The 27,959-nt window shown below is 40.6% G+C and overlaps 2 protein-coding genes across 7 annotated transcripts in view; both read right to left on the bottom strand.

Moving 5' to 3' along the window:
• Positions 1 to 5,047, bottom strand: part of zak (sterile alpha motif and leucine zipper containing kinase AZK) — a 28,273-nt gene extending 23,226 nt beyond the window's left edge. Inside the window, exons 1-3 of one of the 2 annotated variants that reach the window (XM_037109465.1) lie at positions 4,814 to 5,045; positions 2,427 to 2,616; positions 1,058 to 1,145 (exon numbers count right to left, since the gene is read on the bottom strand). In XM_037109465.1, coding sequence (XP_036965360.1) covers positions 1,058 to 1,145; positions 2,427 to 2,585 — 247 coding nt within the window. In that variant the 5' untranslated portion in view covers positions 2,586 to 2,616; positions 4,814 to 5,045. Of the gene's footprint in view, positions 1 to 1,057; positions 1,146 to 2,426; positions 2,617 to 4,813 lie in introns of both variants that reach the window. The other variant, XM_037109466.1, reaches the window with a different exon arrangement.
• A 1,217-nt stretch (positions 5,048 to 6,264) lies between these two features.
• Positions 6,265 to 27,959, bottom strand: part of rapgef4a (Rap guanine nucleotide exchange factor 4a) — a 41,112-nt gene continuing 19,417 nt past the window's right edge. For 4 of the 5 annotated variants that reach the window (XM_037108944.1, XM_037108946.1, XM_037108948.1 and 1 more), the window contains 27 exons: positions 24,385 to 24,457; positions 20,986 to 21,050; positions 19,879 to 19,929; positions 19,655 to 19,761; positions 18,667 to 18,788; positions 18,384 to 18,567; positions 18,206 to 18,290; positions 16,837 to 16,897; positions 16,596 to 16,672; positions 16,370 to 16,516; positions 15,841 to 15,956; positions 13,819 to 13,904; positions 13,402 to 13,480; positions 13,120 to 13,270; positions 12,391 to 12,479; positions 12,256 to 12,286; positions 12,094 to 12,172; positions 10,608 to 10,754; positions 9,713 to 9,810; positions 9,186 to 9,311; positions 8,825 to 9,003; positions 8,646 to 8,736; positions 8,518 to 8,568; positions 8,295 to 8,382; positions 8,087 to 8,151; positions 7,153 to 7,207; positions 6,265 to 7,017 (listed from right to left, as the gene is read on the bottom strand). In XM_037108944.1, the coding sequence (XP_036964839.1) occupies positions 6,890 to 7,017; positions 7,153 to 7,207; positions 8,087 to 8,151; positions 8,295 to 8,382; positions 8,518 to 8,568; positions 8,646 to 8,736; positions 8,825 to 9,003; positions 9,186 to 9,311; positions 9,713 to 9,810; positions 10,608 to 10,754; positions 12,094 to 12,172; positions 12,256 to 12,286; positions 12,391 to 12,479; positions 13,120 to 13,270; positions 13,402 to 13,480; positions 13,819 to 13,904; positions 15,841 to 15,956; positions 16,370 to 16,516; positions 16,596 to 16,672; positions 16,837 to 16,897; positions 18,206 to 18,290; positions 18,384 to 18,567; positions 18,667 to 18,788; positions 19,655 to 19,761; positions 19,879 to 19,929; positions 20,986 to 21,050; positions 24,385 to 24,457 (2,631 nt within the window). In that variant the 3' untranslated portion in view covers positions 6,265 to 6,889. The remainder of the gene's footprint in view (positions 7,018 to 7,152; positions 7,208 to 8,086; positions 8,152 to 8,294; positions 8,383 to 8,517; positions 8,569 to 8,645; positions 8,737 to 8,824; positions 9,004 to 9,185; positions 9,312 to 9,712; positions 9,811 to 10,607; positions 10,755 to 12,093; positions 12,173 to 12,255; positions 12,287 to 12,390; positions 12,480 to 13,119; positions 13,271 to 13,401; positions 13,481 to 13,818; positions 13,905 to 15,840; positions 15,957 to 16,369; positions 16,517 to 16,595; positions 16,673 to 16,836; positions 16,898 to 18,205; positions 18,291 to 18,383; positions 18,568 to 18,666; positions 18,789 to 19,654; positions 19,762 to 19,878; positions 19,930 to 20,985; positions 21,051 to 24,384; positions 24,458 to 27,959) is intronic. The other variant, XM_037108945.1, reaches the window with a different exon arrangement.

A 27,959-nucleotide genomic window follows, 5' to 3' on the forward strand; every position in this document is an offset into this window, starting at 1 on the left:
ACATGAGAGAGGGAAGTGATTTTCACAGTTCAGGACGTGAGCTTCTGCTTCTTACACTCCCTTTTTCCTCGAAGGAGAGCACATTTTTTGGCAGTAAGAACAAGACGTTAAATCTATAGAAGCTGTCACCTCAAACAATGTCACAGAGCTTTCAAAAATAGCACTGTCAAATATAAATCATACTTCTCATTCCAGTTCAGCCTTTGATGTAGGGTCTGTAAACATGTTAAGAGCCTGTAGCACAGCTTCCTATCTACACCATGTAAACTGAGCTGTTTGTTCTCTAAGGTTGCCCATTAGTCCTCTGTTCTTTAATGGAAAGAGTCAATTTTGTTTTGCTTTTCCAAAAGAGGGAACGGTCTTCATCTGCGCAGCTGCAAATTAATTCACTAGTGGTGATTTAACTGGAAAATTATTGTCAGCGATTTTGGAAAATATATTAATTGTTTAAATGCATTAATCAAAATTTCTTTTAAAAAACAATGTGAGGAATTGCAAATGTTATTGTTGCAAACTGAAGATCTTTGTGTTTGCGACTGATGGTCAAACAAAACTTGGAGCTTGAGCTACCTTAGGTTCTGGGAAATGTGATGCCCATTTGTCCACTGATTTATGATATCTTACAGACTAAAGAACCCATTAATTAGAAAAAAATTAATTAATAGATTAACTGTAGTTGTGAAAGCAAGACAGTAGATCTACAGTAGACCTGACATGACATCTCCACAGGACGACCTCTAGATTCCTGCCTGATGAAAGTTTGTGCAGAGGCATCGTGGGCCCCTTGAATACATGCGCTTTATTCTTCTCAGCCTCTAACATGGACACAAAAACAAACAGGGGCACACAACTACTGTACCAATGTGTGTACTTCCTGAACCCTCTGGCATTCACAAATGCTTCCATAGAAACCTCTGCACCATTCAGTGTTGAGCAGCATGCAACTGGTGCAAGCAGATTCAGCTGCTGCACTCTCTGTTAGGGTGGAGCCCGGTGGCTCTGTTGCACACCGATAATGTATTTTATGTACAGTCGGTAAGTATTTGAAAAAACTTACCGGTGACAATTCCATAGTTGGGAGCCTCAACAATCGCACCATAGAACTGGATGATGTTTCGGTGGCTGAGGACACTAAGGATTTCAGCCTAGTTAATGAACACACAAAGAGAAAAGATTTCTTTATCATGACAAGGGTGGTTGTCAGACAAATGTTTGAAAATCTACAAAAATGGTGACACGATACACCAGTACTGATGATAATCATGATAATAAAAAATGCAACATGTGTAATGCACTTGTGTATTGAGTGTTATTGTTCTTTTGATTGCAGTCATGTTTACATAGTTTCTCCACCTCCCTAGTCTCATATATTGAGTGTATTAACAAAAAAAGAGACAAAACATTCACAATAATCATGTAGTGAGAATGTGATATCGAATCATGAGCTAAATGTTAAAGTTAGCATGCTAAGGACGTATCTCTCACTTAGCCAAACCTTCTTTTTCTGCATTATAACCTGTAAATAAAAAGTTTTCTTATTGGTTCATATCATACACTTATACCATTATACCAATATAATTGACATAGGCCACTAATGGACTAATTGATCAGGCTCTGGTAGAATGTTTACCATGCTCACTCTCAAATTAGCACAGAACTCAACATGAAGTACAGCTCAGGCTCATGGGAATGCAGTGGGTTGCACTCTTTTGGGGGGGACCAAAATATTCACAAAACACAAAATAAAAATTCAGATATGTCACAGAATAAACAACCATGTGAAACACTAAAATGTCCCCAACTAATCGTGAATACTGTATTCAGTCTAGACAGACAGGCAGACATAGCTGCTAGTGTAGCTACATACACATTGTAAAGGGGTAAGAGTATATATAAATATATATTTTAATATAACATACAGCTCAGACAGACTATTGTAAAACCTGACAAAACCACTGAATTGTAGCCAAACACTATAATTAAATGAACAATTGCTTCAGTGTGAAAGGATTACATTATTATTTTCACGGAACAATCTCCTCTCCAACACTTGAGTGAAGTTGAATGGATATCTGTGATCTTTTACAATTTCATAAAAGAAAAACGATGAATAATTTTCTGAACATCTTATCACAGGCCAACCAATGTTATACAATTTCCCTGAAACGATTTCAAAGATAATTCTTTTTTGTCTTTGAGACAATGAGCCCGAGCTTTCAAAGAGTTCTCAAGAGCCAAATACATTCTTTCACTTGGCAATAATGTTTTTCTTTTGCTGCACATTTTCTAAGAGAGGGGGAGTATAATGACCGTGAGTGATGGGTACAGAAGTCACCACATCTCCCCTAAATGGGGTAGCAATTAAAATGATTACTACACTGACAATTAAAAAGTATATGAAAAGCCCGAGCAATTATGACTCCTACCTCGTTTTCAATCTTGAGCAGCTTTTTCACTGCCACCTCTTTGTCCTGGGAGATCCACCTGGCTCGGTACACACTTCCGAAGCTGCCACCGCCGCAGTTCTCGTAGAAGTGGATGTCATCAAACTTGATTTGCACGAAGGAGGCGCTTGGAGACAACATCTCATAATGACACTCAGCAACAACTCGGCTTCTGAGGAGGATCACAGGGGAAGGAAGGAAGTCTGGTTCACTCAACAAAGTCCTCTGATGGTAAAACAAACTTTAGACTGCTGCTTCGAGAGAGGCTAGACGAGACTCCCACATGACCCGAGAGAGGCCACTGAGCAATTGGCTGACTGTGGTGTCAGTGTGATATCCCTGGTTTTAGCCCCTGTCTCTGCTCCTGTCCTCATCATCAGCACCGGTAAGCAATGAGCTCAGATTGTGCTTGTATAAGGACGATGGCATGCCTGGTATGCTGTGATCGTGCAGCCAAAGTCACAGACTTTTTCCAGCCCGGTTCACTGTGTTCAGTACAAGTAAGGCCACAAGCGGGAGAGAGTAAAAATAAATGTGATGATAAACATGTCTGTAAATGGAGAAAACCCTCGCACTTTCTTCATATTTACAACTAAAAAACAATCTCTTACCGCCTGCAGTCAGGGTTAAAAATGTAATGCTTCCGAGCGGGAGTGCACACAGATTGATTATCATATCCTTTTGTTTGTCCGTAACAGCATAAAAGCATCTTGTAAAGAAATAATCCCATCATTACAGGAAATTGTAGCTATGTTATTGTTCGTAGGTTCCCCATTTACAGCCGAGCAATTACGGCTTTTAAAAGGCTGTTACCTGGGTCTTCATTGGGATTGCTATCCGTCCCAGCGGGAAATGCCTCCATTGTCACAAAGGGGAGCCATTGCTTTCTGCTGATTTACTTGTATTCATGCTATACTTAGCCTCACAGCAATCTGCTCAGCGGATCAGCCCACAGTATTGTCTGGCCACTCAAGAGGCCAGGGTTACTGGGATATGGCAGCACTCTTGCTCTCACCTCCTGCCAGCTCTCTCTTAATAGCAAACAATAACAGTCTGGTGGCCATATATCAAACCACAGGTAGGTACTGTAATCAAACTCAATGGAAGAGAAATAAGATAGCTTCTATCTCACATCCTCACAACAGTCAGTGGCATGGAGATATCTACTCATCCCGATGTTGATATCACAGTCCTCCAGTCAATGATCCGACAGTACGTGACTAGATATTGATCATGCTCTGTGTGGCTGAGATTTTTGGATTTTCAAAAAAAATACAGGATGCTCCTATGGTATATATAACATAACAAAGTTAAATTCATACTGCCTTTCCACAAGGTGGGAACAGATGTGAAATTGACCTCTGTGTGCAACTTTCCAGACCAAACAATAGTAATGTGATAGGAGGTAGCGTCTTCCACACGTTATCTGAAGGAAAACAGAACAAAAAATTCATTGAAAAGTCATCGTCACCTCTGTTTGTCACCTCGTCTTTAGCCAACAGTTGGAGACAGGCGTCACTGGTTGTTTACGGCAGTGACTTAATGACGAAAAGGCACCATGACTATGGCCACCGTCCCTACGGTGAACTTCTGACCTGGAAAAACCGCATCCCTCTACGCTATTTACTGATGATGATTATGTGATGTCGAGCAAAAAAATATATATATTTCTGTCGCCTTCCATGATGCACGGTCAGTCAAGATCTCAGTCACGACACTTTATAACAGCATCCAACATGATTATAAACAGTCGACAGATACGTGTTTGGATTTACCGGTGGAAACCGACATAAACAACATGGATCTCAGCGTTACGACGTGTAACGTCACGCCTATCTTGGTTCCGCAATGGCGCCACGCTGTATGAAAATGAAACACTGGAGCGGCTTTAGTGGCTCAGTGTGAACAAACAAAGCCGGCGTGAAGGCGCGCTAGGGAAATCTCTGGAAAGTACTAAAGTCTCATTTCGGACGCCCCCACCCACCTCCTCTGTGTGGCGCCCTCTGTATGTTATTTCGCCCTCGCCCCTCAAACACCCTGAGTCCGCCCCTGCTGTTTATAAAGCCATGATGCACCGAAGTGAAACTAAGAATGCAAAGGGCAAAGTTGCACAAAATCCAGAGCTGCTACATCAGTCCTGCCTATAAACTGCGTCTAACAGCCCTGAAACAGCAGTGAGCGTGTCCTAATACCCTGTGTACTACCACAACAACAACAACACACTCCGGCCTGCGTTAACACTCTACATATCTACATGGATGCCACTCTGCTGCCATGTGAATCTCTCACTTTCACTCTGTTTTAAGCATATACCGTCGTACACACACACACACACACACACACACACACACACACACGCAGCTACATACCAGCGTTCAGTCTGAAGTTTGGGGCTTCAGACCAGCTCGTCGTCGGTCACAGGTAGCGGATAAAGGAAAATAATGAAAGTGAGATTTCTTGAGAAGTCGGAGTTCCGGGAAATCTCATGTGACGTTTGAGGATTTCTCCACTCACTCCGAGGCTGTTTTACTGGTTGCACAACTTCTTCCCGCAGCAGCAGAGAGCGGCGAGCCGGGGCTGAGCTGCTCCCGGACGGGCAGCATCCTGATAACAACAGCGCCCCCTGCCGGAGCCAACAGGGACAGGCCCAGTGGTCCTCCCTGGAGGTCTGGGACACGGTACCACTGAAACAACACTGTAGCTTTTATTCTTTTTGACAAATATTCTCGTGTCATCTGTTCGTTTTCAACTAATTGCTTGTTTAATTCCATTTTATACACTGTATGAAACCCTTCTTGCACGCAGCTGCCTCTGTTTTAAGTGATGCATACATCAATACATCTACCTCAGTTGACCTGTTCAGATGTGGAAAGTCATCAATTACATTTGCTCAAATACTGTACTCAAGTGTGATTTTGAGGGATTTTTCTGCTGTACACTCAAAGTTAAGAACTGTACTTTTGAGACTTAATGTTAAGACTTAATGTACAAAACACAATCTAATGCAACCCCATGAAACAGATGTGAGACAAAATCTACTTTTCATCATAATGTTTGATGCAGTTTGTTTGTTTTTTACACTGTCAAGTGTTGATTCACTGATATGTTTATTACTGTGTTGTCATTCTAATATCTTTATAATATGGTAAACACCTCTCTGAACGTGTCGATCAAAAATGAATATTATCATTTAAGATTCAAGCTGAGTGTAACTGTCAATATGCAATACAGGGCAGAATATTGAAATGTACGTGACATACACAATAATTCAATGATAATAATGATAATATGACCCTAAGCCTGAAGAAAGAAGCTGCTCTGTAGTCAGGAGGCCAAAATGTAATAGATTACATTAGGTCATAATTATAATGTACTTCTTTGCCATGTCCATGAGCTGTTTACATATCAGTAGTAATATTATAGTACAATATGTAAATACAACTCTGAACTGTTCTGCCCTCATGTAAGTAATTTTACTTTTTATACTTCTAATACAATGTTAGTTTAGTTTTATATATGTTCGACTGTATAAAATGACCTTCTGTGACTATGAAACAGAAGGTCATTTTATACAAGTCAACAAAACAAATCATCCCATGTGTTCCTGGAAGTTAGAAAATGGGCTGATAAAAAAAAAAAAGATTAAATCCCCCTAAAATCCCGTAAATCACTGAATCCTTAACCTAATCATGAGCAAGACTGACATCGGTTGGAGGTTTTTGTCTCCTTCTGTTGCTCCTGTCCTTCTCACTCCTCTCTCAGTTGAACATACCATGATTATAAATACTGTATTGGGGAACAATAAGATACATCACACACATACATCTAAAATATTTAATACTGAATGCACACAAAAGTTTTTCAGACATGTACTGTATCTCAGACCTGTAAAGAGAAATGTGCTCACGTGAATAAAAAGTCAAACAATCTTAATAATTGTCTGCATGCTGAGGTCAAAATAAATATTTGTATACAGTTTACAACACATAACATCCTCACAAACTTAAATATGTATAAATATTGTTTGATACAAAAGATACGAAACAGCTGAATATCAGGAATAAAGAGACTTTGCATTCTTAAAGCGTCCGCGTCACATAGTGTTTACGTCTGAAATGTTAATCTGATGAATGAGATCCCCTAAAGTTATAATTTCTTCTGCTGTCACTTGTGTTTGACTTGGAGACGATGGAGGCGATATCTGCAGCACAGTGATGTGAGAGGTACTTCACCCAGCAACAATTACTGTTGTTAAAATACTACAAATTACTGTAATAAAAGGCTTAACAAGTCAGGCGACGGCATCTGAAACAATATCTCATTATCTGACTCGTCGTTGGGTCCTCCATGTGATTGCCTGCGTTGGAGTGAATTCATCCCAACACGAGCACATGTCATGTTGTGATGCAGCATCAGAGTGTAACATCTTCCCTCCCTGAGTGGTTTCAAGACCTGCGGGGCTCAAGTCTGTGAGAGAGCTGAGTTAGCGTCCTTTGGTTGTCGATCACGTGGAGCTGACGTACATAAGTCCGAACCTCTGGGTGGTTCTTGCTGGCCACAGGTGAATCTGGACCTGATGAAGTTAGAATAACGAGTCAAGATTGTAGTAAATTTTCAAATTATTCTCCGGAAACACCAACAGAGAAAACTACAAAACATAATACGTTCAAGTATCATTTGTTATCGAGCTCGTATGATGCGCACTTACTGAATGGTTGGCTCCGACAGTATCTCACTATCTTCACTGTGTTCGCGATCATCCGCTGAAAGACAAAGAGCTACACTCAGCAACACACATACACATATATCCAGAGATGGAATGTAACTAAGTACATTTACTCAAGTACTGCACCTAATTATGGCATTATTAAACCTGGAACCTATATTCATGTTTGTTTTGGTGCGTAAATGATTCATACTTGACAAGAATGGGTCCAGTACATCTCGTCAGCTGGCTGCAATGTAATCCTTAAGGGCAACTCTGACTGTTAAATTAGCATCCACAAAAAGGCCTGAGGTCTACCAACATTACAGAAAATGCTCCTACCGAGACAGACTTTTTTTGCTAAATGATAAGATTACTTTTGCTCATAGAAACAGACATCTCATTGAAGAAGAAGCCTTGCTGTGAAATCTTGCAAGAGGTGAGCTGTTGCGGGAAGACAACAGTGGGAATGTAATGTCAGAGAGAGGAGTTTAGAGTTCACCTGGAGGATCTGCCAGCAAGAATTTTGTTTAGTTTAGAAAGCAGAAGAGGTAATCTACTGGACTGATTTCTAATCAGCTGGTAAATTACAATCATTCACACAAAAAACATGTAAATAAAGCAGCCAGGATAAAAAAAATTGGCCACTTGCTGCTAGCTTTATACTTCCACTCTAGACTACATCTTGGGGGTAAAAATGTCACTTTCATTCCACCACATTTATTCAGTAACCCTGGTTACTAGTAACTTTGCAGATTGCATCATCAGGGCTAAAGAAGCACATTTATAAATGTATTTATTTGATTGTAAATCAGATAAAAGAACCACTGATTCCAATAAATGGGACAACCCTGAATATCTGATACAATAATCAGCCAACAGTAAATAGTAACAGTAACAAAGTTTTACACCAACTGTTCGACCTTCAGAGCCTCACCATTTTCTCAAAATTGACCAAATTGTCGACAAAAGTCTTGTTTCCCTCATGTGTGAATGTCATGTCTGGAAGAAAAACAAGGTAAGACAAGTGAGAGAAAGGGAAAATGAATTGTTTTGGCGGTTAAAAATGTTGGTAGGAGAAATTCAGCAATAAAACAACTTTGATGTACAGGTCAACAAGATGTTATCACATGAACGACTCTGACCTTTGATCAGCAGCGGCATGAAGGGAATGATCGGAGCCTCCAGCTTGGCGACTGTCAGCCGGTATGCTCGGTGGTTCCTGGACGGGTCCTGTGGAAACAGTCACACTGTTCTGAGATTTACCGTCGCTGTGTTAATCAGATCCATCACTGTCCTGACCGAGGTGATGCTGCTAAACCCACGCACACTCGCAGCCGACGGTGCAAGAGCCCCTGTTCAACTCACCATCAAGTTTTCAAATTCCACATAAAACTTCTTGAACTTGCTGGGAAGTTTCTGCGAAAAACGGACAACACAAAAAAGTTAACTTGCTGTCAGGAGAAGAATAATTATGTATGCAGACAGGTACCCACCTCCCAGGTCTGATTCAACCTGCACACTGCTGGGTTACTTAGTCCCATAATGACAGCAAAGAAGGCGTTCAGATTCCTGTACTCTTTACAGCTGTGACAGAAACATGAAAATGTAAGTTAGAGCAGTGAATAAAGGAAACTGATAGCTTGAAATGAAGAAAAAAAAAATGTCCACTTACTGGGCGGCAATCTTGATGAACTTCTTGAGAAGCTGCACCCTCTTGCTGAGCTGAGAGCACAGACACACCTCTGTGATCACCCAAAACTGAATCTCATTAAACCTCCTTAGGAACAGGTCCAGGTTCACCGTGGTTTTCTTCATGTTTTGCCTCCCAAATGTGTGGTAGATGAGTTCAAGCTGTTGGGAACCAAAGACAGACACATCTGAAGTTCTTGTGGACAGAACAGTTGATCAAATGAGAGTAAACAAAAAAGCATGGTAACTTCAATTAAGGGTATGACATCAAAGCAGGCGTCTTATTGAATCATACGACATAAAGAATCAGTTCTGCTAAATGGCTCCTGGTCTTACAGTCGTACCTCATGGACACAGTGAAAAAGCTCCCAGTCATAGGAAGTCATGTGGAAAGCCACGTCCTTAGAGCTCATTAACTCAAAGCTGGCCAACAGCCCTGTAGCAGGACCCTCCTGTTCGGGTAAAGGGGTCTAGAAAACGAAAAAAAAAAAAAAAAACAGCCTTTCTCTTATAAGATAATTATGTCAGCTAACGTTTCAGAAATTCTTGTTTTACAATTTTGAAAAAAATATCCTAAGACTAAAAGAGTCGCGCATCTTCTAGAGACATGAATGTTAGCCACAGCTCATTACAATACCCCTTGTAACAACAATGTTGCTGTTGCACTTTACATAAAAAAGATTCACATACACAGGTATAAAAAAATCTGCACATTCACACTGTTGTTTAAAAGCTAGCTGGATCCTAAAAGCATGGAAGACAATTTTACAGGAAGAATATGAAAAAAAAATTTTTTTATAGCAATAGATTTCCGAGACGTACAGCTACACAGAGTTACGTGAACCCTCTTTTATAGGAGAAATGAACCCACCAATGAATCCAACTGATCCCTCCGGCAGGCAAACAGTCGTCCGTTTATACTGAGAGTGGAGAAAACTGACACATCGTTGGGCTTGAAGACGACTTTGTCTGTAGAACAAAACACACAGGGTTAAAAAAGATTTGAACTTGTAATTGCTTTTTTTATGGATAGCAGTGAAAACCATCAATTTAAAGTAATATTATATCCTTCTATAAAACAACTGCAGAAACAAAAAATCTCACAATTATCACATGAAACATTGAAATATCTATATATGACTGTTGGATTACCACATGTTGTAAAGAAATTCATGCTTCCCAGTTGATGTCTCCTATAGACCCTGTTCATGCCTGACCATTAGTTTGGCGCTATTTTTCTAGTGAGATGTCTAAACAACCACTTGACAAATGATCCACCAACAAGGATAAACTGACATGAATAACTTTGCGACCCCTTTTACACTATTATATCACACCACCACTTGTAAAAATACTCACAAAACATTCCCACCAGCCTCAGCTTTGTGTGCCAAATGTTAGCATGCTAAAATAAGATAATGCACATGCTGAACGCAATCCACTCCAAGGAACACAGACGCTACAGCTCTGCATTTGATAAGTCAAGGGCGGGTCAAGTGTGGGCGAGCAGGAGCTGCATTAGACACAATGGAACATCACTACAGTATGGAAGCAGCCACCAACACCATCTTGTGCTGAATATCAAGCTGTTTCAAAGACCATTCATCACACCTGATGTAGCAGTTTTTTGTCAGTCAGCAAACACACTGAAAAAGACAGCTAATGTCTCACTAAGTCAGGGGATTAATGAGTGTAACACTCCGCTCAGACTCTCCCATGTGCCGTCTCCGATCATTTGATTAACACGTAGCTGCCGCCGCTCTCACCTCCTGCCGAACTGAGGTTGACCAGGAGCAGGTCCTCCGCTGACCCCAGCTTGTCGGCCACGGCACCGATGACCTCCCTGACTGAGGCGGCCACGGGCGCACGGATCGTTGTGTAGGTGTGGTCGCAGCAGTAGACTTTGAATAGGACTGCAGGCATGAATCAGAGCAAATATGGGATTGTCAGCAGGAAGAGATTAAGGAGTGGTATATTGGAAAGTTAGAAAGAAAGCACGTCACTGTAAATTGGAGAGGTCACGGGGCAATTTTCAACGCAGAAAAGAAGAAAAAAGAGTTTTATCCAAAAGAAACAACATACATTGCTTAATGTTAAGGCATCACAAGAAAATACAGTTAGGCTTCACTGGATTAAAGCTTTCTGTGCTTGGTAATGTTCAGTGAGAGCTGATAAAATGGCCCAAAGTAAAGAGCAACTACTGACTCATTTCCTTTCGCTAAGATAGAAAGGGAAATGGTTTTGTGGTTTTACATCATTGCAGAAGCAGGTAGCAACTAAACTTAAAGCATCAAACAAAATATATTAGTCACTGATGTATTAAGCACCGTATCTTAATTCAGACAGATCAGACAGGTGAAGAATGGAAGATAATCCATAAGCAATTATATAAATGTTGTATCGGTTCAATTCAAATTGACAAATCAACTGAATTATGTCTCTTTAGACAAACTGAGACTGGTACCTTTTCACCCACTGCCCCAAGCTACTAGAAGCAAAACCACAGGAAAGTTGTGGCTTTCTATTTCTACTTATTTATATCAGACTGAACTACCTGCTCTCAATTTCCACGGAAACATAGGCCCCTGTTCACACTTGGCATCAACATGTGTTCTGAGTGATGCGATCACAAGTGGACATCTCTAAGAACAGGTGTGAACACCCTCAAGATGCATAGAGGAACCACTCGAGATCCAATCAATCAGACCATAGGCGGTCACGGTCGGAGGTGCTGAGAGGTCAATCTATATAATGGCATCATAGTAAATGGTCCCCAGACTCCCTCATAAAAGTGCTGGATTTTGTGAGGTTTTGATTCCAGGGAAACTTTATAAACATTGTGAAAGGCGGTCTATAAAAATTTATGATGTATTTGGGCCTTCTTGCAAAGTCGGCAAATGTTTTACATTAATTACATAATTTATGTCAAATACTGCTGCATCTAAGCCTGAAATAAGCAATAAGACAACAGCTGGTGATTATAGAAGACAGGCTGATATTTTTAAACCGTTAAGTGAGTCATTGGTTGAGTTGCGTGTAGATTGTGGGAGATTACGTTTCCAAACATGTAAGTCAGAAGGTCAGGACAGCTATTTCTTCTTGTGGTTTTTTCATATCAGCAGAAGGATCGGTTTATTCATTAATTTCAAATGAATTTCAAGTGACACAACACTATGTGGCAACACTATATGAGCCCTTAACAAACTTTGTAACATTACTCATAGGAACATGTGTGGACGTGACATTACTCACTTTCATCACTACTCTTGATGGGCTGACGTTTCTGAAGCTTCTCATCTCCCATACTGAACTGCCGCAGTAGGATTTTGTGCTGTGACAAAGCAGAAGATCATTTTTCACTCAGCTCAACAAAATCTACACATACACTTTCATTTAAAGCAAAAAGACTTGTACCTTTTTCTGTGAGACTCTGGCATCTTCAGTGCTAAAACCCAAAAAACAGAAACAATTAATCTAAAGATACAAAGACACACAGGAGGATGGTGATGACGATCACCTGATAAACACATACCAGAAACCCTGACTTACTTTCGCTTTACAATTTTCTCCAGTTTCGTGAGTTGATCCCTGAGAGCTGGAATTGCTTTGGCGTCATTAGATACCGCAATGAGAAACTCCTGAAACACACAACAAGCTCTGAATAGAAAGAATGTTCAAAAACGTCATGATTCAAGAATGCAGCTGGGGCGGGGGGGATAAGTGTGATTTCGTTAACTTCCCACCATTGCCGAAATCACTGAGAAGTGGTAAATTATAAAGACAGCAACAGTGAGGGTAGCTAAGGAGCTTAGAGCTGAAGTTGCTTGTGTAACAAGTATATTTTAAAAAATGATACTTGGTTGATTAGTAACTACGACAAAATTTTATTTGTCATGTTTATTTTGCCTGTGACTGTTATTGTTAACACCATGAGAAGAATCAGTGTTTTTTAAATCCAGTTGGTATTCTTAAAAACCTTCTGAAAATGTTATACTGTTGATCTGATGCAACAGTCTGCAACTAGTAACCAAAGTTATCAAATATATAATGGAGTAAGAAGTATATTTGCCTCCAAAATGTAGTAGAGTGGAAGTACAAAGTAGCAGAAAAAAGAAATATTGGGGTAATATTGGGGCTGGCGCAGGTCGTTGCATGCTGTTGATCTACAGTATCATACACTGTCATTAAAACATTAGGATAAAAGTAAAGGACCTTATCTGACTATTTTACTGCTCTATACTTATTACAACAGTGGTTATATTGTAACTATTGACTGACCTCGAGGAAGGCCACCGCGACCTCCTCCTCTTGCAGGTAATCTCCATGCACAGCAGCCCACTGCATCACCAGGCGGATCACCCTGCGCTTGTTGTTCAGCGTGTAGTCCAGCTTCTCCTGGTCGGAGCCCTGCGAGGCCTGAGCGTGGTAGGTGCACAGCCGTTAAAGATCAAAACAATCACAGCAGAGTCAGAGTAAGGAAGTGCTTTTTTCAGGCCAGCTTCGGAGGGATGTGAAGGAACGTTAAACCATATTGCGTAACATATCGTGCTGAAAGGATATTGGGCCATCAGCACCGGACACAGCTGACTGTTTGGGATGAAGACACAGTGCATGAGCACAAAGTCCTCTAGGGCTGAATCTGCAATAACAGAAAGAAAAAAAAAGGACAGGAGGTTATGTCAAACACCTGTGCAGCCAGTGTAAGGGCAGATCAGAGAGCGTCCATCAGGCGGACAGCCACATGGCCCTGTGTCTGTCACCTCTGCAGGCAAACGAAAACCATATGTATCCACAGAAGTGAGAGTAATTAGATCAGCTCTGTGATGTGTGGCTAATTATAGCCGAGAACAAACAGGTCAGTGCAGAGCAGAGCGGCAGGCAGAGTACAGAGGAGGAGAGAATAAATACGCTGCTTCGCATTAAACGTTCCTCGCCTTGATGGATCGCAATAGATGGCCGACGCATGCCGAGCAGTACCTGACTCTGTGAACTGAGAATCCAACCGCATCATTTCGAGGAGGTGCTCCAGAATCTTCTCAGGAGTGCCCGACATCACCTTGTATCTGGAGCAACAGGGAATAAAACACACCCTTTACTAATCAGGGAACATCGGCTCTTGATGCTTAATGCCACGACTACGGCCCTCCACTGATTTGTGTTACTCAAACATGCGCCCGTGATTGCTTCATTTGATAACAATCATATTTACAATCACACAGTTCTTGGCCGGCTCAAGATTAAGGGGAGTCTGGGGTAAGAGTGGGGGAAAAAAATGTGGAAAAATCAACACAATCCAGACTCGGTTGTTTTTATTACATGATAACAGCATCACGAGAGGGAGGAGCTGCGCGAGCCACGCTGTGTCTCCCACACTCAGGAGGGAGAGCACGGTCTTGACACTCTCATGGGTGAGGAGCCGAGTTGATTAGAGGGCGACCCCGGACAAGTAATTGTAACTTGCGAGGCCTTGTTTTTTCTCCTCTGAGCTCTAGGCCATCATTACCATTAATGTGTCTCTCTATATTACAGCAGTGACAGATGCCTCTGTTAAGATAACACCCCTCGGCCGCGGTGCACAAGACCGCAGGAAGCATTTTCCTCGGCTGGTCACGCTCACTGTCCGGTAGTCACCAGGCGCTTTCAGGGTTTTCGAGGACAGATCTGGCAATTGTCTGTATTTTTCTTTTTGTCAACAAACAACATGAAGAGAAAAAAGCCGACAACGATCCAACGACATCTGTGCGGCCAAAGGACCATTTCACACAGCCTGTTGCAGGCTGGGGACTGTTGCACCTCGATGGTAGAGACAGAGAGGTGTAATTGGGGTTCACTGTTTTTAAAGATGTAATCGGTAGAATATGGCCAAAATTTGAAAGGTAGCTAGGGGTCAAACAACAATTACTGCCCTTTGCAAGCAATCCGTGGCGGTAGTTAGCTACAGTTGGTTACGAAGATCATGACTCATTTAGCTGTGGAGCCAGTGGCCCTAGAGTTTGTCTGGACTGGGACCTCAGTCACCACAGGTGACACTAACAGCTGAACTATATCTCCCAGCTGAGCGGACTACAGTATCGACTCTAGCTGGGTAAAAGTGATATTACAAGACAGAGCAGAGGGCGAGATCAATCTCAGTATAGCCGGGGGAAAGATATGTCTTTGTTGTAGCGGTACTGCGTGATATTTGTGTGAAAATGGCTAGAGATTGATGTACTATTAAAAACATATATAACATGATGTTTCACTGAGTGACATGCTCCTTTATTATAACTAACATTTACAAAGGCAATGCAGGTGATTTGAATCATTGCCACATACTTAAATGCAACGAAATATCAAAAAAGCAATGGTCCGCAATAAATACACAATTTTCTGCTTCTCGGTTACACTTTGTTAAAAACAGTTTAAGGAATTTGTTCAGACCTTTTTAAAAAAATCAAACTACATCTTTTTGACACATTTTGGAACATGCAGAACTGAACGAGCTCAGACTGACACATTGCTGGTTTTAGTATTTACATGGAACACACATTTTGCCCACTGAAAAGAAAATCATAGACTAAGAACACAAGTCAAGTCAAGTTTAGACTGCAAGGACATCTTAGAATCGTCTTTGTGTCATCAGCACAATCACCTGCAGTTTATCATATCTTGATTTCCAGTTTAAGTAACTGCATTCAAGGTTATAATCTGGTATGGTAAGGCGCATTTAGGCCCCTTTTAAGCATTTAAACATTTAATAAATCAATCATTTATATAACTAATGTATTTGGATGCATATAAAAGGCCAATTTACCTGTTTATTGATGTACAGTTTTGTCAGTAATTACAACTCCTATAACAAAGTCTTTGTTTTTACAGCCGTGTGTATATATACAGTCTATGGGGGAGTTATAGTTGTCGACAAATGTATAATAAATATATAATAAAACATTTTTAACCTTTTGCTATCTGTAAATGAAGCTGTGCCGTGTGTGTGCAGTGAATTGTGGGTAAATTTACTTGTAATGGGAGGACGAGGCTCCGTGGCTGGAGGTACGACTGCTGCTGAGACATTTCTCTAACACCAGAACATCCTGACCGTGCTCCTTCAGACGCACCGTGTTGGCCTCCACGTCCTTCACACACACACACACAGAGTAGACACACATAATTCATTTTAACAAACAGTCTGAAAAAGAAGCTGCATGAGCTGAGGGAGACATGTGATCAGATCTGGAAAGTTCAATACAATGAAACAGCTTGTTTATGAAACACTGGCTGGTTGTGTGTCGATGTGTCTGAGTATATTTCTGTTTCAGTGAGTATAAGATGGCTCTTTCACAATTAACTGAGGGTGACATGTCATAAACGGTGGTCACTGATGAAGGTCATTATAAAGTGCAACCATCTCAAATTTAGAGGGATTACTTGGAGCACCGTCACAGTGGAGTACTTTTAGGGCTGCATTGAAGAGTTTTCGCCAACAGAGGGCAACAACGCCTTTTGCTGTTAGTGTAAAAGCCTCAGCAGACGGTGGATGGAAACTCACCCTCAGAATCCTGTTGAAGTCCTCCTTATCTACTCTCAGGAAGTGACAGTTGTCTTCTCGCAGGACAATGGAGGCGGCGCGGGGGGCGTCGTTGACAAGAGCGAGCTTTCCAAAGTCGTCTCCTTCGTGAAGCGTGCAAACAACACCCTGCACAGCACAGGGCACTGATCGGTTACCGACCAATAAATCAATGCTGCAGCCAGTGTTACACAACAACAATACTTACTTTTCCATAGATGACGACGTTGACTGAGCCCTTCAGAATAATGTACCATGATGTGCCTTCCTCCCCCTGATTGAACACTGAGAGAGAAAAGACACAAAGGTAATCTGGGATTTGTTGGATTAATTCTAACTCTGTATTGAATCATTCCACATCAGCTATGTCGAAAAAGGTCATCCACTGTATCAGGTGTTTTTGGAAAGGCCATCACGGTCACATCACTTTATTCTATCGCGTTACTTACACACTGTTCCTGCCTTCGCATGGGACTCAAAGATCAGCACTCCTGCCAGTTCTCTCTTAACCTGAGCAAGCAGGGGGAGACAGATTCATAACTCAGGTGGATCAATATTAACACAAAATCCTTTCACTCGGTAGTGCAACAGGGAGCAGCCAGACAGAGTACGACCATGCAAAGATTCCTGCTGATCAATACCCCGCTGGTGTAAAACAGATTTTTCTAAAATTTAATGTGAGGTTAAGTCAGTAAAAAAGAACATTCAGTTTGCAGCGAATCTCCCTGCAGCGACACAACTTCATGCTCTCCTCACAGAGCGTGCGTCCGAATGTGTATAAACATGTGGTGATCAAAACTGAGGTTACTTCAGTACACATGTGCAGGTGCTTGTGTGCGCAGATTGCAAGCTTGCGTCTTTTCCTTCACTGTGAGCAGAGATGGGCACAAATAGAAAATACCTGCTCACCAAATGTTAAATAAAAATAAACAAAAAACAAAATACCACCGTGCAAACTGAAATCATCAAATTCTTCAGGCATTTAGTGGCCTCGCCAGGGGTCTGACCTTAACCACTTCTTAGAATCGAAATGGCCTTTCAGGAGGAGAGGTGTGGGAGGCTGCGAATTCAGGGAGGGAAGCTGGGTGGTGTCTGACAGTCAAAGCGACCATTGAACTGAGCAGTTGGACCACAATGATTATTACTTTTTTCTTTCAGATAACAATAAGACTGGGCAATTATTTATATAAATATACTGGAAGTGCAGCAGAGTAAGTCCATTTCTAAGATCTCCGAGCAACTAGCACAAAAGACACAAAACTGCAGAAACACAACAGAGTATGATACAGTACGAAAACAAAGCAGAAAAGAAAGACTGATCCTGTGCCAGAGATTGTGACTGGGCTAATTGTTGCTGTTTGCTCATTTAAACCTGGGAATAAAAAAATGCATCTTAATAACTTACATATTTAAATATGTATTTCAAATACAAGCTTTTAAAGGTGCAATATGAGGTCCAAATAGAGGGCAATAAGTCACAAGTGATCAATCGCTGCTGCTAATGGTGTGACTGTTTACACCACCAGCACAGGAGCCTTTCACTGTGATTTGCATGCTAACCTCTATAGATACCTCTGCAACAACATCATAATTGTTTTTATCTTCACATACTTAAAATTTCATAAATATTTTTCTCATATTTTCTTTAAGTGTCTGCCAGGCAAAGTATAAATCATGGGGAAAAAAGCAAAAGCAATTAAACACCGTATAGGTTTCAAATACATTTCACTGAAATACTGAACATCTATGAAAATCATTCTGCGTTTAAATGCAACAATAGTCTGAGGGGCTGAAACAGGGCTCTACTGTTGTACTCACAGTGGTGGAGAGGTGAGATAAGGCCTTTATATGCAGCAGCTCTTCATAAATGATCTCCAGATCATCTGCTGTTCTCTCAGCCGGGCTGAAAAACAGGAGACATGTAAATGAAATCACAAGCGCGTCACACTGATCCACTTGATTTAACATCGGTTAGGTTGCTGCTTTGGATCCGTACTGTTTCCTCAGGATCATCCTCATGTGGGCGTCAGGTCCAATCTGCGAGAGGAGGAGCAGAGTGTCCTGCAGCTCCTCTTGGCTCTCCTTCCTCTCCTCCTCGGTGGGCACAGGAGCGTCCTCCTGCTCGTCATCCAGGAAGCGGTAGAAGAGGTACTTGTCCTGGAAGCTCAGCTCCTGGTCCACTGGGTCACAACAAACCGACACGGACAGCAGGGCTTGTATTTAGAATCTCTGCTTCGCACATACACGTGTGCAGACACAGACATCACACGGAGTCTCACCATGGTTGAGAACACCCTCTTCCAGCAGCACCTGCCACATGCCCACAGCCTGAATACGAGAGTGGACGCAGGAGCTCTGCTGCATCTGCCAGTCGACCAACTCCGTCCCCACACAACACTGCCTGGGAACGACACGGGTTGTGTGATATGTTACATTCTTCTCTTTTTGTTTTTTTTTTTTAATAATTGTTGCTGCCTGTTGCATGTTTTTGTTTCTGATGCAAAACTAATCCGTCAAGAGCTTATGATTGTATATTAAATATAAATTGAGGTTAAAGGAAATAAACACATGCAAAGTTATTATATTCTCATTATAACAAAATTGAACTGTACTGCAAATGTACTCCTTTATTTCTGTCTTTAATTTCTCCATCCAGCCTTCTTCAATCTCTGACCTTCACTACAATAATTGAGTGTCTTGGCCATTTTGGGGCAATACAACAAGCTGTAAATGCAAAACTGACATAGTCACCTTAAAGGGTCAATATAGTGTATGTGTTACCTACATGTAGCTGATGAGGGGGCACCATTATCTTTCATTTATTCAAAATTGTTTTTGTGCCCATCTGGGGGACTTGGTCCAATATTTACTCTCCTTTTAGCTCTATTTTGGTCTCCACCAACTTATAAAGGAAAACGGTTCCTTAGTTGTTACATGCTCCACTATGTTCCCCACATTATATCCAATTATAATAGACTAGTGGATTCAGAGATGACGTCTCCTCATTTAAATGGGAATCGCTTACCTGGCACCAAGTTTTAGGAGTTTTATGCAACTGTATGTTACAGTACATAACTATAATGTTTATCAAATTACCTGACTACCTTTTTTTACCGGCTTGTTGTTGGACTGCTTTGTGAGTGTTTTTCCTTGTTATTGCTGTCGCTTTTCATTGTTTTGTTTGACCCAATGTCATTTTTAATGAGGGTGACCTCTCATTGATCTCCCGGGCTCCACAGATATTAAAGAATTCAGTCAGCAACCAACCTGTACGTCTTCAAATGGTACTTCCTGTCTCTGATCATATGAGGCGCCCAGGAGAGGATGGCATTACGGAGAATCTTCCCCGCCCGCAGGATCTTCTCAGAGGGGACCTGCACAGTAGTAGTAATTCAGGTTAAATCTCAACACAATAAAAGTCCTGCTGAGTGCCTGATACACAAACAGGCAATGACTGGCCCCCACATATAGAAGGTGATGGAGTTTACTACCTGAGAAATGCATTTAAGGTGGGGTTTGGCTGGACTTTCAATGAATGACTTCTGCAAAATAAAATAAAACAAAAAAATAAAATATATCACAGATGGCAACAAAATGATGCAAAACTCAACATCACAGGAATCAGGTGAAATCAAAGACTTTTTGACCCTAATGGTCTGGTAATCAGCAATAAAAGACGATAAACAACATGTCAGACAAGTCAAATAACGAGTGTTTCACCTCACTGCTACTGTATGATTCACAGCTGGCATCATGTGTTTATCATCGTCTGATTTAATTGAACTTGTGTCTTTCTATATTGCTTCTCAGTTAAATAACAGCCCGTCAGAAGGGTCTTGAATGATGCACTCAGCTACTTTAATGGGACATATATATTGTGCATTACTACATGGAAGTGTGTTTTTCTGTTTTATCCCTGCTGGGGCTGCGGGTGGGCTGTGGGGCTGTGACATTTAAAATGCTTTCTGCATGCTTTAGAGAGCAACGTAACTCATGCATTTATGTGAAGGCTTTAAAGTTCATCATTTATTTACAAGAAAATTGGTCCACTCAGCAGCCGAAGATGCTGGGTTTTCACTCTTCTATTCCTCTTTCTATATGTTAAGGTTATGGCCGTGTTTGTTTGTTACATAACAAGATTGCAAGTTTTGGTTCTTTTACATAACAGACTAAACTCTGCAGAGGAACAAAGCACCATAAATCTGCTGTAGTGTCACGTTATCAGCCCAGCGGTCAGGAAACGGCGACAGGAGAAAGGTGGGACAGGAACTGATACGGCTGGAGATAAAAACTCCACTTTTCTTGCTTATATTTAGACCAACTTTAAACAAACGTCACATTCCACGCTCGTTTCCATCCTCCTTTCAAGAGGTGTGTAACAGTAAAGGATTGCTGTTACGTCAGGCAGAACAGGAGCACGGGATGAGTTATGGCCTTGGTCTAACCCGCTGCCAAACTGTTCACTTATAGTAACACTCCGCTGGATGGGAACAAGGCCAATAAGGCAGCGTTGTTTATCACCCTCAAAGCCACTCACTGTCTCTCATAACATGTGGAAACACTAAGGCGTATAAATAATTGAGTGTCAGGCAAACTACCTTATTCTGATGTTTGGCGACTGAAACGAATGAGTTGTTGCTTATGTTCTCTTTGTCCGGCATTTCTGGAGGGAAAAAAGACAGAGAGTACATTTATAAAGTGATTCATGATCTCGGACTAATCACTGAGAAAAATCTTCTCTCTTCATTCAGACACTAGAGGATATGGACGGTACAGAGCTCCTGCAGGCGCATGTGTTGGAGAAGACAGCAATGAGCCATTCATGACACCAAGTAAACTTCCCCGAAGCAAACACATAAACAAGAAGCTGCATCTAACTTTGCATAAGGAGCCGAGCTGATCCTTGAAAATTAACTTCAAAGTAAGTTAAAAACACTGAAGGCCTTTTTGCCTCTAGGGGTCGTCTCTCAATCAAAACAAAACAAAAGATATAAGTAGCATAGGATCATGGGAGTTGTTGTCCTCATCTGATGAAAATCTATCTATGTGACTCTGGCAGAAATGTTATTGGGCGAGCTAATATTTTAACATCTTATTCATGTTATGTTTAGTCTTATTCCCAGACTTTCTTCTTCACTCTCTAACTGTCTCAAAAGGTATGGCGACAGGCGAGCGAATGAAATGCACTGTTACCTTGAATAACACGAGGGTGAATAGAGGAGCTGCAGCAAGAGACAGTATGAGAAAAATAATGTATTTCTAAACATTACAGCATGTAAACATTTTCTAGTGGACACCCAAAATAAAAGTATGAACCTGAAAATGAGTATTTAAGCTTGACTTTAGCTGATGTTCAGTTACTGCCAAGACAAAATAAATAGATTAGACTGTATTCACATATTAAACAATTTCAATTTCTCCTTAAATAAACACACTGTTAGACTACTACGCTGATCATGTAGCAGGGTTTTTTTTAGGGCGTGGTTATTTCTGTGTTTTGAGCTTTAACTTCTTAATGTTCCCCTGCAGGACAAATAACACAATCAGTCAGAGCTGCTAAGTCACAACTGTATCTGCAGGGCAAAACCTGGCTATTTTTAGACCGGCCCCTTAGAGTGCTGATACAACACAAAACAGATACAGCACACACACAATACATAGAAAGTGGAACAGACATGTAACATTATGCTTCTGGCTATACTGTATATCCAGGAATACACCCATCTGTATCTGGACATGTGCGTGTGGCTGCTGTTACTAGCTGGTTACTTTTGAAGTTCTTTGCTGGGAAGACTTCAATATTCAAAGTTAATCAAACATTAGCTAATATATATATATTTTTTGTAAGTATTTTTTTGGCCTTTTCTGGCTTTATTTGATAGTACAGCTGAAGAGTTAGACAGGAAACAGGGACGGGGAGTGACACGCAGCAAAGGGACCTGGGCCGGGAGTCGAACCCAGGTCCGCTGCAGAGCCTCGGCACATGGGTCGCGCGCTACCGACTGAGCTATGCGGCGCCCCCAAACATTAGCTAATATTTAACAAACATGTTGATTGCTTTATGAACTACTTATTAAGCAGTTGTAAAGACTGATTGACATCACTTTCAACTTTACAATGGCAATCCAAATTGTCTCTACTACAGAGTATTTATTAACCAAAAGTATTATAAACATCAGTTTACAACTTTAAACAATTGTCAGCTATCATAAATTGTTACCTGGGATGATAACAACTCTAAACAGGTCAACTGCTTTGATTGGATTTAGCTATAGCTTCAGTAGATTTTGTTTGTTGAAAATGACACCATGAGAAGTGTGAACCAAAAGAGTAAAGCTATAGGATGTATGGTTAAACAGTTACAAAATAAAGCTCCAGTAAGTCAAGGAGAGCTACAGATTCAGGTGATAATTCTACAGGTTCATCACTCTGAGAGACCAATTTCACATTGTCACATATTTTTTTACACCATCGTCTGATTTTTGCGCAAATATTGATTATAACTGCTTTAAACAAGTGACTCACTCTGGTGAGTATCTTCATTACACACTCTCGGGCTTCATCTGCTGCAATGTGTTTGTTGGCCGCTTTTTTTTGTAAGTTAACAAAGCTGTCCATCATTTTATTTGTGATGCTGCCACGCTGGTCCACGTGACAGCATGCCACTCATTCAAGTGTCACATCAATTCAGTCACATCAAAAGGGGGAATGCTGTATACAGTATGCACGTGGGAGACAAACCCAAGATTAGACTGAAGTTACATAAATCTAAAACTAATGCAGTTTGAGCGTGTCAGCATGTAAGTGTTTCATTTTTCATTGAATATATTGTGCTAAAAGGTGCTCAGGTAAAGTGGTCTTGAATGAAACAAAGCTGACTGTAAAAGCTCCAGCAGCTAACACCAAAGTGCTGTGATAGCACAGTGTTGTTGTAACTAAGACAACTATGTAAAACATGTTTTATTAATTCGACTTAGCCACTAGGCTGCTGTGGATGTACTGTAACAGAAAGTGCATCAGCTTCCAGCTGCTTGATGCTTGTGTGATTTCTGTCTTGGTGCATTCATGCATACAAGTGTACAGTGCTGTAAAGTACTGTACTGTATACTGCAGAAATACCCAGAGCCATGCTGCTCCAACAGCGATGAATACTAAAGCAGCTACATATACTTTTAAATGCAGAACAAAAAGCTACAGCTTATCCACATTTTATGGTTTAAAGTTTGAGTTTGTGAGTTTTGTAACATATATACCTTAACATTTTTTGTAAAATACAGACATCATTTATCAACTTTTTCAAAAATGCATGACAATACACAGCGAAAACGCTGCCGGTAAGCCAACAGACTGGATTTTCTCACTGCGCGCTGTTGTTCATCATTTTTATGGCACATGACTTTGAAGCAATTCAAGTGCTCTGTTTGAGCAAAGCTGAGTCAATATTGAGTTAACTTGCAACAGAAAAGCAAAAACGAAAGAATCAGCCTTTATCACAATGCAAGAGGACAAAAGAGGGTTGCACAGTAATGGACTTAGACAGACAGAAATGTTATTACATATTGTTCGAAATGAGGATATATGTTGTAATACACTACCTAAAAATTGGGAAATATCATTACATAAACTTCTGGGAATCTTTATAAAGTAAAATGAGGCCATTTACAGTAAACTGGAGTGCTGCATCTTGATAAATTCTAGACTGAAGACAATTACAGCCTGGAAACTCCTCTGCCCTAATATAATAATATCTTGAGAGACTGATATGAAAGCAGCTGAATGTAAACCCTAATGAACTGCTAAACCTGTTTCTGATCATGTAACACTGCACTGAACACCTGCACTCAGACGTCAAATGTTGTTCTGGTGATCCTGTTGCAACCAAATTTCATCCAAAGTACAAAAAATGCCTTCAAATCTAAAACAACCTGTGTGAAAACCAGTGACAAATGTATGGGTTAAATGTGTGACTGCTCAGAAAACAGAAGAGGGCTACTTACTGTCAGCGCTGCACCCACTTTCCATCACACCATAGGGTGGGACGAGCAGTCCAGCCATGCACTGATGATACTTCTATAAAAACAGAGAAAATACAAGAGCAGTTATCATCCAACAAGAAATCATCGATTTGAAAGAAATTTGTGATCCAGACCTAAAAACTGCACATTATCACACAGTGGCTAACATGAATGCAGCACATTATGTTGGAGTCATAAGAAGACTGTAGCTGCATGAAGATGGTAGCACCGTTACGATTGGTTAAAGCCAGTATGAGAAAGCTTGTGTCTCATCACTTTATCAACTTGGCCATTGGAGTCCAAGGTAATGACCCATGTCCAAGTGTGCGCGAGGTAAAGTGCTCACCAGCTTGACATTAAAGTTGGTGATACTGAGATTTTGCGACAGGATTCTTGTTCCAGTCTTTTTCGCAGCTGTACGGAGCAGGATTGACCCCAGAAGGGAAACTAGCAATACAACAGAGTAATAATATCAGCAAAATGTGTGTGTTTGTTTGACTCCATTAGTTTTAAATATGCATATCTAATAAATTGACGTCTGAGTGCACATGACTTCATTAGACTATCATTACTGACGCAGCAGTTTGTTAAAAGCACTACGCTGTTGTTTGGTCCTGTGATTTCCAGCCTGAGGGTCGGGTCTCCTACAAAGGATGACGAGACAGATCTAAGCATATTGCATTTAGCATACTGATTAATGGGGTGAGAAAAAGAGAGAAAACCATGTAAAAATGTGATAATTTTCAATTGAAACTTTTTCATCTTTGAGCCTCAAACAGTCATTTAAATGGTACCATCTGATACCCCTTTTACACCAACATTGAAACAGTTCCATACATCCAAAATTAAGTTTACGCACCTAATTTTGAACTGTTTTGAGTGTTTCAACCAAAAACAAATTGGTTGAAAAACAAGTTGGTTCCCAGTCAGATCTAAAAGAAACAGATTTCTCTTAGCCAAAAGTGGAGCACAAGCTGCTTCACTGAATAAAACCAAGGTTTAAATAATCTTAAAACAGACACATTTCAAGAACAAGAGCTTATCTGCGGGGGGATCTACTTATCTTCTGTCTATCTAAAATCCAAATCTGACATGTAACTCCAGCTGTCAGATCAATGTAGAGAACTAAAAAGTACAATATGTCACTCTGAAATGTAGCGAAGTAGAAGTATATAATGTATACTTGGCTTGTATACCTAAAAATTGTATTATATAGTACAGTTGTGTACTCTGATCACCGAACATAGAATCAGAGAGCAGTGTTATGTTACATGTACAGTAATATGGCCCTAAAATGTCAGAGGCATGTTTGATCCAGCCTGTGAATCTCTGTTGCATGTTATGTCCCCCCGCTCTCCTCTAATCAACCCCTCTGACATCAGATGCCTCCAGGCTAGGAGGAAAAAAAGTCAATGAGAACTTGTTAATTTATTTGTTCCCGTTAGTCGACGTGTAAACGCAAGTAAGTTTCAATGATTATTTACTCACAAAGAGAGAAGTATACCAGAAAAAATCCATATGTAAAATTTAAAATACAGCTCAGTTTCTTTTCTGTTATTTTTATGTCTTGTGTCTGTTGCTTTTCCCTGTAATGCACTTTTGATTAGTCATACAAGACATATTCTTTTAATGTTGTTCAAGACTCAAAGAGCCACAGACCAAACAGAGCATGACAAGTGTACATGCTGTATACCATCACTTTGCCCTGCAGCATCGCAGACGTTATGTAATGAACATCACAGGGCACCCATGCACTCTTGTAAATGTCACGTTTTCCTTCATGACACTGCTGCACAGCGAGGTCAATCCAATCATGGACAAGTGAGCCATATAAGAAATATTGCCTTAATCACTATGAGAAAAGATCAGGGGTTAAAGCAGAAACAGCCCGAGAGGTCTAACCTCTAACAAGGTGGAACAATGTTTGAACAGCAAGAATGATATTCAGAGGAAAAACAACAATCTGAACATCGCCTCAGTCTACTGAATTTATTCTTTGACTCAAGCTCCAGCTGTCAACATAATGTTATGGAAATCTGTTTTCATCCTGGTCTGTTTGTTGGTTGGTTTGTCAACAGGATTATACAAAAACTGCTGAACAGATTTATAACAAACTTGGATGGGGGCTGGGTCTCGGCCCAGAATAGACCCCATTAACTTTTGGTGCATATCAAGATAATGACAATTTACATTTTTTTTTTACCTTTTGCGATAATTTCTCAGGGAGGCATGCGTGGATATGGATGATTCAGGAGTATTTAAGAGGCTGATATCACTGCGTGAGCACACTTTGACGTTGGCTCCAAATAGAAATGCAGGATTCACTCACAACACAGTGGAGATTATGATTCCATCTGCATTGTTTTGTTGTCATAGTGGTAGACTGTCACAGGTCTGGTGATCTTGAATTATGGTGAAGCAGTTACGGATGGTTTAAAATTTAGAGTGATACAGAGATGTTGAGTTTCATATTGAATAAGGCTTGTGTGGGAGACCCTGGTGTGGTGTTCTAGTTCCTGTTGTTTTTACAGCATTAATTCAGAATTTTGAACCATGTGTTACTGTAGAGGCTGTGTGCAGTAAATCACTTGCTTTCATTTACTTATTCTTTAGCTGCTATTATACTGAACATAAAACACACCTTTAAGAGAAAATAAGTGGAGATAAACTCAACAGTTCCTATTCAGATGGATCCAACACATAGCTTTTCTTATGTTATTTATTCATTATTATTGTTATTATGTGAGCCCATTTTAGTATTATTAGCATTTGTCCACTGTTATGACTCGTATAGCCTCTGAGTACCCGTCACTCCAATCTGCAGCCAGTTCAGACACAAATGAGCTACTGTTTGTACAGGCGAGAGCCGAGGTTCAGTCAGGAAAAACAAAATGATTTGGGGGAAAATATCCTTCTAACGTCATTTTGAGTAGGTCTTGTCTTTTTTGCTTTGGGTGCTTGCATGTAGCATATCAATTTGAATTGGGCTATCTTTGTTTTTAGTTAAAAGCTTGCCCAGCACATGTAGTTTTACTCGCAAAATACATGCTGAATTTAAGTATTGTATTTTCAACCTGATTTTCAAACTCAATTTTTAAACAATTTGTCAAGTAGACTGATGGTTCGAGATTAATTTGTGGTAAAAGCCAAACAGAACCTGATTATCAGCCGAAGCAGCTTCGTTCTCAGTCAATAAAAAGCTGATTGAGGAACACTTAGTGACCGCCTGTCATGTGTTCCTGGATGGTAATGTGCTCTCAGAGGTCATGTTTTTAATTCAATTTTACCCTTCTGAGTCAGGTAATCACTTTAGTGACCCTCTAAGAGCACACAGCTTTTTCTCTCAATCAAGAAGCAGTCTTTCAAAAAGCATTTTCACGCATCCACTACTCAACATGAAGATTGACTTGCTGCTCATTAAGTTGCCAAAAGATATAGATTAATGTCAGCCAGAAAGGTTGGGATGCGGCGAGGAAGTAGAATGTGGCTGTCAACTGTCCGATGTTCACACTGATATAACACATTATACATACACATACACAAGAAGGAAGAATTTC

This window comes from Acanthopagrus latus, chromosome 9 (genome assembly GCF_904848185.1).
Source record: "Acanthopagrus latus isolate v.2019 chromosome 9, fAcaLat1.1, whole genome shotgun sequence".
In the NCBI taxonomy this organism is placed as follows: domain Eukaryota; kingdom Metazoa; phylum Chordata; class Actinopteri; order Spariformes; family Sparidae; genus Acanthopagrus; species Acanthopagrus latus.